This window comes from Rhododendron vialii, chromosome 8a, assembly GCF_030253575.1.
Source record: "Rhododendron vialii isolate Sample 1 chromosome 8a, ASM3025357v1".
Taxonomy (NCBI): Eukaryota; Viridiplantae; Streptophyta; class Magnoliopsida; order Ericales; family Ericaceae; genus Rhododendron; species Rhododendron vialii.
Genome location: NC_080564.1, coordinates 192,278 through 206,745, shown reverse-complemented (window position 1 = coordinate 206,745; position 14,468 = coordinate 192,278). Strand labels below are relative to the sequence as shown.

The 14,468-nt window shown below is 38.2% G+C and overlaps 1 protein-coding gene across 3 annotated transcripts in view; it reads right to left on the bottom strand.

Annotated features, from left to right (window-relative positions):
• Nucleotides 1–364: 364 nt before the first annotated feature.
• LOC131299016 (translation factor GUF1 homolog, chloroplastic) overlaps nucleotides 365–14,468 on the bottom strand; it is a 31,063-nt gene continuing 16,959 nt past the window's right edge. For 2 of the 3 annotated variants that reach the window (XM_058324544.1, XM_058324543.1), the window contains 8 exons: nucleotides 13,535–13,606; nucleotides 13,302–13,436; nucleotides 13,088–13,161; nucleotides 12,393–12,480; nucleotides 10,276–10,353; nucleotides 9,353–9,428; nucleotides 1,850–1,890; nucleotides 365–717 (listed from right to left, as the gene is read on the bottom strand). In XM_058324544.1, the coding sequence (XP_058180527.1) occupies nucleotides 622–717; nucleotides 1,850–1,890; nucleotides 9,353–9,428; nucleotides 10,276–10,353; nucleotides 12,393–12,480; nucleotides 13,088–13,161; nucleotides 13,302–13,436; nucleotides 13,535–13,606 (660 nt within the window). In that variant the 3' untranslated portion in view covers nucleotides 365–621. The remainder of the gene's footprint in view (nucleotides 718–1,849; nucleotides 1,891–9,352; nucleotides 9,429–10,275; nucleotides 10,354–12,392; nucleotides 12,481–13,087; nucleotides 13,162–13,301; nucleotides 13,437–13,534; nucleotides 13,607–14,468) is intronic. The other variant, XM_058324545.1, reaches the window with a different exon arrangement.

Here is a 14,468-nt window from a genome sequence, read left to right as displayed (position 1 = left end):
ATGACAAGTAAAACGTGCACGCATCTTGAAAAAAAATCCTTTCATTCTCTAGTTGCATAAAGAAACAAGCAATGTTATGCTTGCCAAATGCTGTGACTATTTCAGGATATGCTTGAATCCACGATGTAGAAACATGACCATCTTTTCAACACTATGTCCCCTGAATACGGGCTTCTAACATTGATGCATCGTTGGTTCTCTATGCTATGTTTGAATGTTAGATTTGTATTGGCAAATCAAAATAAATCAAAAAGCAGGCAAAGAAACAGTTACCCGCATACAACGAAGGAGTACAAGCAATCTGTTTTTATCTCCCATTGCGGTTTTGCTTCAACGTATCCAGATGCACACACACTAAAACCAATTTACTGGAAAACATTAGCTTAAATTAATGAACTGGAAATTGCTATACAAAAGCAACACTTTCTCTTTAATCAGAGGGCAGTGATGACAGTCCTACTGTTGGCCTGAAAGTTCTGAACCATATATACCCAATGTAAACTACCAAACTCTCAGTTCCTAACGATCAATACAAAGCAATAAGGAACCTGAACATTCTGTCCATAATATACAGACTTGAACGTTTATCTATATCAGCTGTTAGCCTGTTACATAATATGATCACAACACCTCCTTCTCGAGTTTAAGTACTGCCATGAATGCTTCTTGAGGTACATCAACTTTGCCGAATGACTTCATTCTTTTCTTCCCTTCAGCCTGATAGGGGGAAAAAAAAACAAGAAATCAATTTGCAACAACATGAAATCACTCAATTAGTCCCTTAACTGTGATCCAATACATAATAAATCACACACTTCAAGTTCAATCCAAACAGAAAGCGAAAATGTGTCGCAAATATCCAACACGAGGTATTTTCTCAATGTGCTAGAACCGGACACGTTTGAAACACTTGAGTGCCACATATATCCATCGGGTAGACGTAGACGAAATGCATCGTAATCTTCTCTACAAAGCATGGGATACACTTATAAAAGAAGTTCATTATTGCTTTACACCCATCGATGCCTCAGCCTATAGACTAGTACAGTATTTTATGCATGGTGTGGTAGATTATGTATAAGCCCTACATGATACATTGATTTCTTGATTTTCCTTAAACATGGCATCTTTTATTTTATTAGTTTTTTTTGGCATGTATGTGAACCATATTCTAGGGCTTAACTTAAGGACATTATGATTTTTTAGTTCATTCTCATCCGTGCTGTGTTTCACTTGCATAATCTACATAATATCACATTATGATATGTTACAGTTACATACCTACATGGCTATGAATAAAATTCCAATTTGAACATGAAGAAATGTAGAATATACGCTCTGCATTTTTAAAAATTGTAATGTGGGGATTGTTTGTGTAGTGACGCGTGCCCGCGTCAGTGTTTGTGCCACTTAGTTTAGAAGTTCATCCAAAGAAGTCGGCCAGGTGCCCGCTAGAATGGCAGTGAAAAAACCATTTGCTTGTAAAGATTTAGGACAGACCAAGATACAGAATCAAATAAAACTAATCCACTCAGTCCACAAAACAATTGAAGTTTAGTACACTTGAACGACCAGATAGGTGTATGGCACATGACGTCTTACCCTCAGACCTTAACATTCCCAACTCTGTTGATGTTTTATCAGCTCATTCTTTACTTATGTATTTGGGCTGCGGCCAGGAAAGGAGGGAGGGGCGGGGGGGGGGGGGGGGGAAGGTAGTGGGAGAAAAATGGATGGGCCAGGGAAAAATGACGAATGAGTTTGAGCTTTCCTCTAAATAAGTTCCTACATAAAAAATAAGCTTTCTGCAAGAGATTGAGCTTGAATAAAGAAAACATCACAAGTGCACCTGCTTCTTGAGCAATTTCATTTTCCTCGTAATGTCACCACCTACAGGAATAATCAACAAGTGATTGAGAACTTACAGTCAAATCATATGGGTTATAGTTGAAATAAGCAAAATTCACCATCCTATCTTGCTTGATGAAGATCATGTTTTTTAATGCAAAAGTTAAAATTTGGAGACTTCATCCTTTGTAGTTTCGTTAGTGTCTGGACAACCAGAGGAAGGTCGAAAATCATGAACATAATACACAGTACCTTTGAGATAAAATAAATTATGTTTGACTGCAATAAGATTAGTGGTACGAGGCTCACTCATGAACAGAGCAACATGATGCACAGGGTGGACATTGTCCGGGCGATTAAGCGCCAATTACTGAAGAGAACCACCTAATTGACAATACTTGGTGGCATCAGAAAGTAGAGTTCCATAAAAAAGCAGAAAGCTGTGACCCATGAAGTAATGAAGGGGACCAAGATCTTTGACCTCAAACACTATACTAAGAGTTGCGATGAGGGACATAACTAAGGATGGAGAGTTCTTCGTGAGCATAATGTCGTCAACATAGAGTATAAGTAACAAAGGTTGAGAACATGATAAGCACCCAATAATTCATATTCTTGGGGCTTAAAACCTTCATTATGTTGTATTTACGTACATTAATTTGTTGGTTTTAGTTGATATTGCGCATAAGGTATCTCATGATTGTTTGCAGGTAATTCGCGTCAATAAGGTGAATCCGGGAGCATTCGTTAACTCCCGAGAGTATCCAAGGTCCCGATACCTCATGAAGGTCCTTGCCCGTGCTTGGAAAGCCATGCTAGGAAGTGTTAAAGTGCTCAAGGATGGACCCAAAGGCCAACGAGAAGCTAAAGCAAGAAATCTGGAAATCAAGCTCTCTCTACTAGCTTATTTTGCTCTACCGAATTTCCATGGATTAAGACAGTAGCATTGACTACGGTAGAAGCTATTTTGCTCTACAGGCAGAACTGCTTTCCGGCTACAACTTTAACTAAGTCTCTTAGGTTGGTAGATATTTCCTAGGCCTATAAATACTAAAGTTTGAGATATTTTGTTACATCTCCTGAACTCCCCACTCTCTACCTTCCTTTTATCCTATTTGGATCTTAGCCTAAATCTTCTTAGTTCTTGGAAGCTTTCAAGCAAGATCTTGTAAAAAGTATTTAAGTGTTTGTTGTTTTCTCATTTAAAAAAGTTGCAAGACTTGTTATTTGGAATAAGATTGTAGTTTTAAAATACTTGTTTACATTCCACTTCAAAATCTTAGCTTGTTAAGTTCTTAGTTAAAATTCTTAAAACTAGAGATTCAGGTTCGATTGTGAGTTCTCGCAAACTTACAGGCTGTTTCTCACACCAAAATCGAATCTAAGTTTAGTCCTAGTTGTGAATTCCATTGAGATTGAAGGTACGAGGGTTTTTGGCCAGCTCTGTTGGACACAAGGTTCTGAATACTGTACCGACTTGAGTACCGGTTTTCTGGCTGGTAAGGTACATATCGTACCGGACAAATACCGGGTACCGTTTCGGATTTAACACGACTATTATTAAATATAGTTATAAATCAATAATTTGTTTTCATACCATCTAAGTCATACAAGAATTTAAAAAATTACACTCATGATATTATATTTGTTGTATTTGAAATTATCATTCCAACTACCAAAAGTTGAGTTCAAACAAAAGCTCACTTACTTTTGAAAGAAAACTAAAGCTCACATAAAAAATACTCTTCTCAGTTAAAAAAAAAAGAGTGGACCCATCTTTTTTTATAGGGAACCGTAAGGCATAAAATGTGAATAGTAAAAACAAAAGGGGCTAATTTGGTCTTTTAGGACCTCATGTAATAAACCTTCTCAACCTCTACCCTAGCAGTTTCCATTCTCCATCTGCGGCGCTGATGATCAGCGGCTGCTCTCTCTCTCTCTCTCTCTCAAGTAGAAGTGTAGAATAGGTAAAGCCACTCCTCCCCCTCTCTCTGGTTTCAATCTGAAGTTGAACGAATGGAAAGGCTTTCTCTCTCTCTCTCTGGTTTCAAGGGTTGCTGGAATCACCAAAGTCCAGACGGGAACCCCTGCACAATTAGTGCAAAAGGGCACTAGACGAATTCGCCGGTACCTCGATCTCACGAAGCTCCGGTACTTGTCGGTAAGCAGTGGTATTTGAGCCGGGACAGTATTAGAGGTGCGGGGTACCGGTTTCACGCATATTCAGTACGTACCGGCCGGTATGGTACGGGTTTCACAACCTTGGTTGGACATATCTCCTTGGTACACACCAGAACCGATCTTGTTTAATTACAGAGAAGTTAGTTATGCTCGTTATAGGCTCGACCTAAGGTGAATATCCCTCTATGGCAGGAGCGGATCCAGTGTAAGCACAAGAGGGTCACGTGACCCCCCTGAAAATAGGGCCCTATAGGAGGGTTCCCAAGTTTAAGAAAGTAATATATATAAAATATCCCCAAAATTTAATAAAGCTTTGCAACTGTTTTAGTGGTAAGGCATCAGGTTCCTCATTACAAATGGAGGATTGCCCAATATTTTCTTGTTTTTTGTTTGCCAATGGTAAAAGAAAGGGAGACTTAGCCAAAAATCTCTCATATTTACATTTTTTGAACTCAAGGACAAGCACTTTTTGCAATCAAACATAAGGACAAATGTGTTACATGATTACTAAAATACACTTTTTGCAGAACTAGTGAAAGTTCACTAATAACTGAAAGTTAGTAAAAGTGCCTAAAATCCTAGAGTACCCTATGAAAGTGCCTGCCTAAAACCCAAGGGTATTCTATGAAAGTGCCTATAATCCTAGGGTACCCTATGAAAGTGCCTCAAACCCTAAATCCTATAAAAGTGCCTAAACTACTAAAACCCTATAATAGGAAAGTGCACCCTAAAATTCTATGAAAGTGCCTAAACCCTAGGGTACCCAACCCTAGGGTAGTTTTTCCGTGAAAATATATTTTGTCCTTATGGCTCAATAACTCAAAAAGTTGAAGGACCTCCACTAAAAACTATTTTGATGGCGCCCTTCCCCTAAATGAAAACTATTTTATCGTACTTATGGCTAATTTTTCCTTAAAAAAACACTTCTTACACGCATTTTTTAGTATGTCGAGACTCGAACCCACATTAAAATTAACTTATGCAACATTGGTACCACAAAGCCATTTACAATGATGTCATTTACTACACGTATCAATTAATATAACTATTAAGTTTCACGTAAAACAAAAAAAAAATACATGTTTTCTTTAATATTTTACATTTTTTTATTTTTTCTACAAGCTCAAAATTAACTAACACTAACAAAAATAAATGATATATATATATACACACACACACACTCATTTTCGAATTAAATCAAAAAATTAATGTGAGTTTGCCTATGCCTTTTAAACATATATGGCCGGTCCTAAAGGGGTGACCCCTCTATAGGAAATTCCTAGATCCGCCACTGCCCTATGGCCTAAGTAGTCCAATGATTCTCACAAATGAATTCCATTGTTTGTCTGTGAATGATCAAGTTTGTACTTATCGATTCTAACACTTAAGGTTGTTAAGTTTTTTATCATGTGTCGACAATCACCTTGACACACATAATACTTAAATCGATGCCATTTTAAGGGTTTAACAAACTCCCAATACAACCTTTGATCAAACCAAACACCGTTATAGTTAAAAGTGATTTTCAATGGAATATCTTCCGTTTCAACGCATATTTACCGTATGGCTCAATTGAGTAATAGTCGTGCTATCCACACAGATTTTTGTGCACATATTGTGCATAGATTTAAATGTGGGGTCCACTACGGGTCCCATACAAATAATCCGAGCCGTTCATTAAATGTAAAACATTTTTTCGAAAGTCTTCACGAAAAATCAGCTCAATCCAATCATCTAACTTTTCATTCAGATTTCAGGATAATAAACAGTTAGATCACTAGATTGAGCATCTATAGGCATCGGATTTAGCTGATTTTTTGCCGGGGCCCTTGAAATTTTTTTTACATGTAATGAACATCTTGGATCGTTGTGTGGGAGACGTAGTGGGCCCCACACAATGATCTGTGTATGATATGTGTTTGAAAAATCTTTCTTAACAAACTTTCTGATTGAGTAATCCGTGAGAATATTGGACTTACTTAGGTCATAGGTCGTGCAAACCCTTGGCTTGAGCCTTTTGGTAAAATACTTACAAATTCATAGCTTTAGTTAAAGTAAGAGAGTCATAGTTAAAATTCACTGAAATGAACCAAATAGTGTGCTACCTAAAGCTAAAACCCTATAGCTTGATAAAGCCTCTCACTTCGGAAAACCGCTCCCTGTGGGTTGATCTCGGTCTTAGCGAGTTATAATGCAACTGACAACTTAAGCCCTACACTTAGGGACCGACATTCAGAATCACAAGTAAAAGTCGTAAACAGAAAACAAACATGGAATGGGTGCCACGGCTCTATGTAAACCCAAATTGGAGGACAAAAATGCTGAAGCGATTAGACCAGGCTCAGGGAGCCTGTTTTAAACCCTTTATGGCTTTGTGGAACTTGCAAACATGATGAGGATATGCAGGATCAATAAAGCATAGGAGTTGAGCCATGTAAACGGTCCCATTGAGAAATCCATGTAAGAAAGCTTTTTTGACATCTAACTGACGCAAAGCCCAACCAGAAGAGACAGCTAGGCTCAAAACCCTACGAATTGTTGTGGTTTGACCATTGGACTCAAGGTCTCATCATAATTGATACCTTGTTGATGCATACCATTAAACAGGCTTTGTGACCCTCAATAGACCCATCTACATGGCATTCTAGTTTAACCACCAATTTGCAGCCAACAGTATTATGCTGCAAGGAAAGGGGTAAAAGTATCCAGGTGTGATTCTTCAACAAAGCATTAAATTCATCGATCATAGCATTCATCCACTACGAAACCGAACAGCTTGAGAAAAGCAAGTAGGTTCCTTCTCTTCTCCAATTTTTAGATTGGTTTGAGCTTTTCACCAGAAAACTTTTTATTGGAATAATAAAAAGTTTTCTGGTGAATAGTTTGTTTAGTTGGGACAAGAGAGAATGTGATCTTCTCTTCACCAATTTTTAGATTGGTTTGAGCTTTTCTTTTCTCTTGGAAGGGTATAGGGCCTTTTTGTCTCGTGGCCTTTTGTATGCGGGCGGCATTCTCTTAATGCCTTCTTTTATAAAATTATTTACTTATCAAAAAAAAAAAAGCAGGTTCCTTATGAGAGGAAGTAAGGTGAGCAGCCAGTGCACAAAGTAGAGGATAACAACATGTACCATCAGTGCGAACAAGAGTCTTACTCGTCCCATCCCAAAGACGTGTCACCATGGAATGAGTATGATCACTAAAGGGCAGAGTTGCATCACTTCTAATAAGTGCAGAAATTGAAGGATCAAGGGATATCAATGGAGCAAAGGAAGGTGGCATAGATGGTTGGCGATGTTGATAGTGTAGAGGATAATGCTCAATACCTTGGCTTGAAAGGGCAGCGACAACTTGCTGCAAAGGTTGCTCAAAAACAGGAGTGTAGTAATTGGAACAAATACCATCTCAAAAATTTGTTGAGGCATGACTGCTTAGGAGATGAATACCGTTAAGAATAGGAAAAGGGGTACTCATTAAATTGCTCATGGCGCGAGATATACACCCTATTAGTATCTGGACCAAGACATCAATACCCTTTATGGTGAGAGCTTTAACCTATAAAGATGCATTCAATGGTTCTTGGCAATAGTTTGTTAGAAATATAAGCTCCCTAGATGTGGTTAGCAAGCACACCCAACAACCCAAAGATTAGTGCAGAATAGAGTGCGACCAAAAAGCTTGGAAAATGGAGACTGTCATTGAAGTACAGGAGTGGATAGGCGGTTAATGAGATACACCGCAGTGCAAACAGCCTCAACCTAAAGGCTTGAGACAAGAATACTACAAGCCATTTCAAAGATATGACAACGTTTGCGCTCGGCTGACAGTGATCCCGCTGTGCTTGATGTGGTCAATCTGGCGAGAGATCAATCATAGACATTTTGACAAGGAGGAGAGGCCATAGTTCAAAATTAAGAGTCTTTTGATTTCTACTTTGTTTAGTTGGGAGTCAAGGGAGTCCAACCCTACTTTTGACCTTTTCTTTTTCATTCCTCACTTTCTTTTGTACATGGTGGCATCCCCATGATGCCTATTCAAAAGAATCTCAGTAATTGAAAAAAAAAAGACATTGTTCCGAATACTCTGTACATTTTCAAGGCTTTACATCTTCTTCCATCCATTCTTGCCCTTCTGGCTCCTTTATCACTTGCAGTCTTGTTCAAATTAGTTAACCGAGTATGATCAACTTGGGTTTTTTTGGGGGCGTGCTTCCATTTCCTTTTTTTTTCTCGACATAAGTCAACATTGTTAGTTGTAGTTAGTGAGGTCTGAACCCCTATTAAATGCATGGGAGTGCATGGTCCATTTTTCTTCTATCCAGAAACAAGAAAAGCAAAGATTTTAACCAAGCAAAGGATTTCACAGAGGAAAATTCCAAGAAAAAAATGGCTTTGACTTTGGTAGAGAAAAGGGTTTCCAGATTTGAAGGGGCATAGACTACTTTAACGGGGTTTCCAAATTTGACATTTCCAAAATTTGGCAGTGAATTTGCCACTAGGGTGGAGGACAGTTTTGCCATCTTTTGGCTTTGGCAGAGCATTTTGCACCCCGGTGTAGTTGCTCTAACTAGTAACACAACGTTGGGAAATTTCAAATAAGATGATGATACAAATTTACAAAGAAGATGCTGTGGTAGGAATAGTGGTAAGTTTAAAGAAAGAAAAGCTTTTCGGGTTAGAATTCTACTAAGCATAAGAAAACTTGTAGGGCTTGTAAATGGAAAATCAGAATCAGCTTGGTTCGGAAAGTTACACAGCACTGGATTTATACTAAAGTTTTGGGCACTACCTTTTCATGATATTTGAGGATGAAGCGAAGGTCAAAAGGTAGAAAGAAGGGATTAGGGTTGGTGGTTTAAGCATGAATTCATTGGGTTCTAAGGGCTGAAAGAGGAACCTAAAAACAGAAACTTGGTTTGCCTACAAAGGAAAAAAGAGCAACCTAAAAACAGTAACTAGATTTACCTGCAAAAAAAAAAAGGGCCGAACTAAAAACAGTATCAAAGACAAGAAGAAGCAGAAAGAAATTAAAAAAAACAAGGCAACGAGTGGAAGTGTAAAAAAGAGTTCATGCTTATAAGACCTAAGAAAATTCATCCACTAAGTCAGATTTTCTAGTTTGCAACTCTGCCCAAAGGGAAAAAAAAGAGGAAAAACAAGTTTACTCATAAGCTACTGAAATTCCCAATTCTAATACAACTACGGTTCAGTTGTAGCTGTTTGCAAGATTCACAGTTCGGTAGTAATATGAACCAATAAAATAAAATTGCTTCGCAGCTATTTTCTGAAGGTTTCATATTCAAAAGGAGCAGATTTGTTCATCTTACCATAGCATTTCGCTAGAACATCCTTTCTCATTGCGGACAATGCTTCACTAGCTATAACTTTAGCACCTATGCATGCCTGTCATGGATGTGTATGTTAGAAGCTCTGATACCATGATACAAGGAAAAGCAAGAGATTATTGTAATGCTTCAGATAATTAACAAATAAAAAGCTAAGATGGTTTATTTAGGCTAGACCTATTAAACTTAGGCAAAACCCTAATGTGACGAAGACTACACTACCCTTACAATGAACCATACAAGAGAATAACAAGAAGTTCTCACACTGTTTAATCCTAAGTATTAGGATTATGTCTCCTCTAATCCATTCACATTGAGGTAGATTCAAGATTATATAAATGCAACGTTCAAGCTTCAGGGCGTCCGAGTTGAAAACACAATTTTTCGACCCAGCACAAGTGGCCGCTCAGCATGTTTTCAGTTTTATCCTCACTGCTCTTAATCAGAAAAATAGGTTCCTTTTTTTAGGCTACTCCCAGGAACAGGTCCAGTGGAGACCGCATGGGGCCGGTAGCTCGGAGGATTAGAGCACGTGGCTACAAACCACAGTGTCGGGGGTTCGAAGATCTACTAAAATGCAACTGCCAAAGTGCACGCTCTGACGCTTGCTTGTCTGTGGCATATGGTGATCTCACCAAAACAAATATGGTTAACAAACATTGAGTTTTGCCTACAACTAAGTGCATTTTTGTGTAGACATGCTAGCTGCATTTTTGGTGCCTAAAACATATTTCGTAAAGTTCTCTATGAAACCTAGTATTCCATCAACACTGGTGGTAACTGATGAATCCAGATCCACAAGATAGGATGTGTCAAAAAGATACTAGAAAAAGTTCTTATAACTTCTCAATAAATAAATGTCAATTTGCACTCTATCCATCAACAAAATGGAGACTTGATCTTACTTGGATGGGAACTTTAAATAACTGTTGCGGAATAAGTTCTTTTAGCTTCTGAGTCAAAGCCCTCCCTACAGTGTATGCCTGGAAAAGAAATCAACCATCAATTTGGTTAGTTTCTCTCTTATCACTTTTTTATACACAGCAAAATTAACTTCATGAGCAGGAACAAAGAAAATACAAAAGATACGAGTAGGACAAGAAGACAACTACACTACAGAGCAGAGAATAAACCCCCGATTCCAAGCCAGATGAATGCAAACCGCTAAGGTTATTTATGTTGATGCAGCAGTTCACAGTTTAGCACTAAATCTATAGAGGAACTAACCCTTGGGATTGTGCTATCCTATTCTTCTAATCTCTCTCTTCATTTACTTTAGTTAGTGCCGTAGTTTGATTCACAGAAAAGTAAGTCTTATTCCGCTCTTTTAGTGGGAAATTGAAAACGTCAAAGTGAAGCCACATGGGAAGGACATTGGAATGCATTGCTTATTCTGCACCCGAGTGTCCTACTACCTAATTCAATGATTAGAATAATGGAGCTGCGGATCTCTAGTCTCGTTACATCTCTCTGATTACTTTTTGATTGATTCAGGGCGCAGAGAAGCCAAAATTAACCCAAACTTTTTCCCCCCTACTGGAAGTTCAGGTGTGGGTCGCGCCTCACCGCAGGCACTGAATGAATGAAATGAGGGGAGATCTTCCTTCCCCCTTGCTAATTATGCGTGGCAGGATCGGCTCAAATTAATAAGGCAGAAAAGACAGGCTGTATCCCGACGGAATGCATTCTTGATTCCCAGCCTGGGTTATTTATCCAGCTTTATCTGAAGTCATTAGAAGGGAGGGGAAGAGATATCTAGACTTTGAAATGATTCAAACGCCAAGGTCTTAGTCCCAGCACTCTAGGGGGAGATCTCACTACCGATCTATAGTTGGCCAGCTCAGACCTTTCCACTCCTGCCCCCGAAAGAAAAGGGGTTTCAAGATACAGGGCGACCAAATGCCATCCAAACCAACACCTTTCTTACAAGGAAAGCAATAACCCCACTCTTTTCTTTCTTCTAATTAAATGAAAACAGAAGAGGGCGGGGGGAAGGGGAAAAAGAGATCTCAGAGCCCTAACAAGATTCTCCAACCTCTGATCCTTACAGAAAGCACAGCCAATGAGCAGTACAGCTGTACCCAACCTCATCTAGGACCACCGTAGCCCCATTGGTCAAACAGCTGACAAACTGCCTTCACTAAATCCAGACCCTTCAACGTTTAAAGCTTACCCATCACTTGCTCAAAACCCAAAAGTCAGCTGTTGGGGCCTTGAACCTTCAACTTTCCTGTGCATGGCAACTTCTACTTCAAATCTTTGTTTCTACTTCAAATCTTTGTTTCCACAGACCCAAAGCACCAATGCTGACACCTTGAAACTTAGTAAATTAGATTTTTAGCCATTTCTGGCATTATTCATACAAATTAGTAATTTATAGAAAAGAAATTGTGCTTAGTGATCATGCATAATAGAACACTAGTGAGCTATCTGTGTCTTTTCACAAAATTTAGCAAAATGGGGATTGATTAGTATACAGGCAAATCGGTAATGATTGAAGAGGACAGTTCCCACAAAGGTTGGGACAGAGGTGGCATAGTTGGTGGTGGGTTAAGTTGTTTACTTTTCACATGAAATGTGTCTTAAGAGGCACACATAGTGCAAATGAATTTTGAGTGAACTTAGGAATTGAACCTTTAAAAACTTAAATCAGATATAAAGGGGATGCAGTTAGTGGGGAAAATGACTCAGGGATTCAGAGAGAATTAACGGACAACTTCTGTAAACGAAGTGGGACATCATAAGCCATTATATGTATCTAAAAATCATCATTTTCAATTTACCTTAAGAATAGGCATTATATTCAGCTTCCGAGATCATTTTCCTTGATTAATTTGCATTTAATATTTACTTTCCACATTTTATTACTCAACCATGTAGGGAAAGTGGAAATCTTATGCAACTCCCTTCATCCACCACCTAGTCTCCTCAGATGAAAGCCAACTCTCTTTACATCCTCAAGCCTTGTCAAATACTTACCAGAATTAGAATGCGCAACAGAAGTCAACAAGACCTAAATTACCTTCTCTTTGTGCACAATAGTTGCCAAAGGTTCCACAATATCACCATTAATCAGAATGTCAAGCTTTATCAATTCACTTTCCTTGTACCTGGTACACAAAAGTGACAATAAACAAATTAATAAATAGCGACTCCATTGGAAAGAGCATGTATCTGTGAAACACACTAAGAATAACAGAGAAGGGATGAACAGCATGCTGAAAAGTGGTAGGTACATGACAAACTTTTCAGAGTGGGTTCAGTAGAATTTTGTTAACCGAGAGAGAGAGAGAGTAGCATTGTTGGATACAAGTACAAGGGTTTTCAACTCAAAACACTGAAGCACTGACCATTTAAGTCTTGTTTCCATCTGTATTCATACGCAAAATTTTGAAATATGAGAATTGTCTTTTAATGCAAAATCCAATGATCTGTACTATAAAAGCTGAGCAGCAAAGATATATACTAGGTTAAAATTATGATCCTCCTGATGCATGTAGCAAGGCAATATTGGCATTAAAGAAAGCTCAAGTGCCTAACCAAGTTCAAGGATGAAAAAGACAGAAAAAGAAACATGGAGAAACTATATTCTCCATGAACCTTACTGCAGCTTGAACTTCTTATTTTTGCAAATATTAAAATGCATAGTCATAGCAACAGTCAATGTAAAACATGTTAAACTATGTTTTGCAAATTACAAATTTCAACTGGACATACCCGACAAAAGAGTAATCCATGCTAGCATAACCCTTACTTCTGGACTTCAGCTGATCAAAAAAATCCCCAACCATCTGCACACAATTCCACTGTGGAACTTACCAAAAGCAGAAAAGGACATATATGGCAAGCTTAAATAGACGAGACAAAAAATGAACATGATTTATACAGAATCTTGTCAATTAAAATATGTGCCACAACTGCACAAGGTTACCTCTGCTAAAGGCAACATATAGGTGATCGAAGCTCTATTCTCAGTAATGAATTTCATTTCTTTGAACTCTCCTCGCCGTTTTTGAGCAAGGTCCATAAGTGTGCCAACGTAGTCTTTTGGAGTGAGCATCTCAATCTGTAAAGTAATTCAGAGGCAGATACAAGTCATTTTCAAGCTTCCAAAGAGCAACTAATCTGACACCTCTAAATGGAAAATAAGGGATCAGCAATCACCTTTACAATAGGCTCTTCAATTGACCTCCTTTTCCCAGCTTCAGGAAGTAAAGATGGATTTGAACACTCGACCTAGATTGACAAAAATTAAAGTTCACACTAAATTAAGAGTTAAGAAACAGAATTTAATTAAATAAACAAAAAAATGTTGCAAAGAAGATGTGTAACTTAAAATTCCTACAGAAAAATACACAGGTGATGCAGATTGCAGAGCATGCTAACAAGAATAGAGGGGTGAAATCCAGAAAAGGATGTATAATTAACACACACGGAAGAAAATATACCGGTGATGCAGAGAATGCCAACTAGAATAAAGGAACACAATAGAAGGAAAAAAAAAAAAGAAGACCTAACCACTACCTCTCCCATTTTCTGTTGTAAAGTGGGTATCCCATTTCCTGTTGTAAAAATATGTGTGCTTAGTGGCTAAGACAAGCATACCACCATTACGCTCAGGCTTTTCTTCTCTTCATCTTCATTTCTTGGTTTCCTATTTTTTTTCTTCTTTCCATCTATCACTGGACAAAACACAACCTCATTTTTGGTGCAACATTATGAGCCTTAGAATGCTATCAATTATCAACTCGTTAGGCCCAACCACATAGCAGTCAACCAACAGGTAAATAATGCAGCTAAAAAGATGCCCCAACTTTGATTAAGAAAATCTAACCTATATTTTGAAAGGTCAAACAAAAATCCACAAGCCAGGAAGTGAAATTAGAAACATGCTATTTGAACCCATGCAGCCCTTCTGCTTAATTAGATTAACAAACACTCACTAGTTCGCCTATTAAAATGAATGAACATGAGTACTTCTATGAAGTGGAATTTGCCAACTTTTTATAGAGAACTCAGCAAATAATGTTTTTGCCTCTAATCACTATGCTTGTCGACAATGAAATGAACTTTGAAAGATAAGAATGCCAGTGGAACA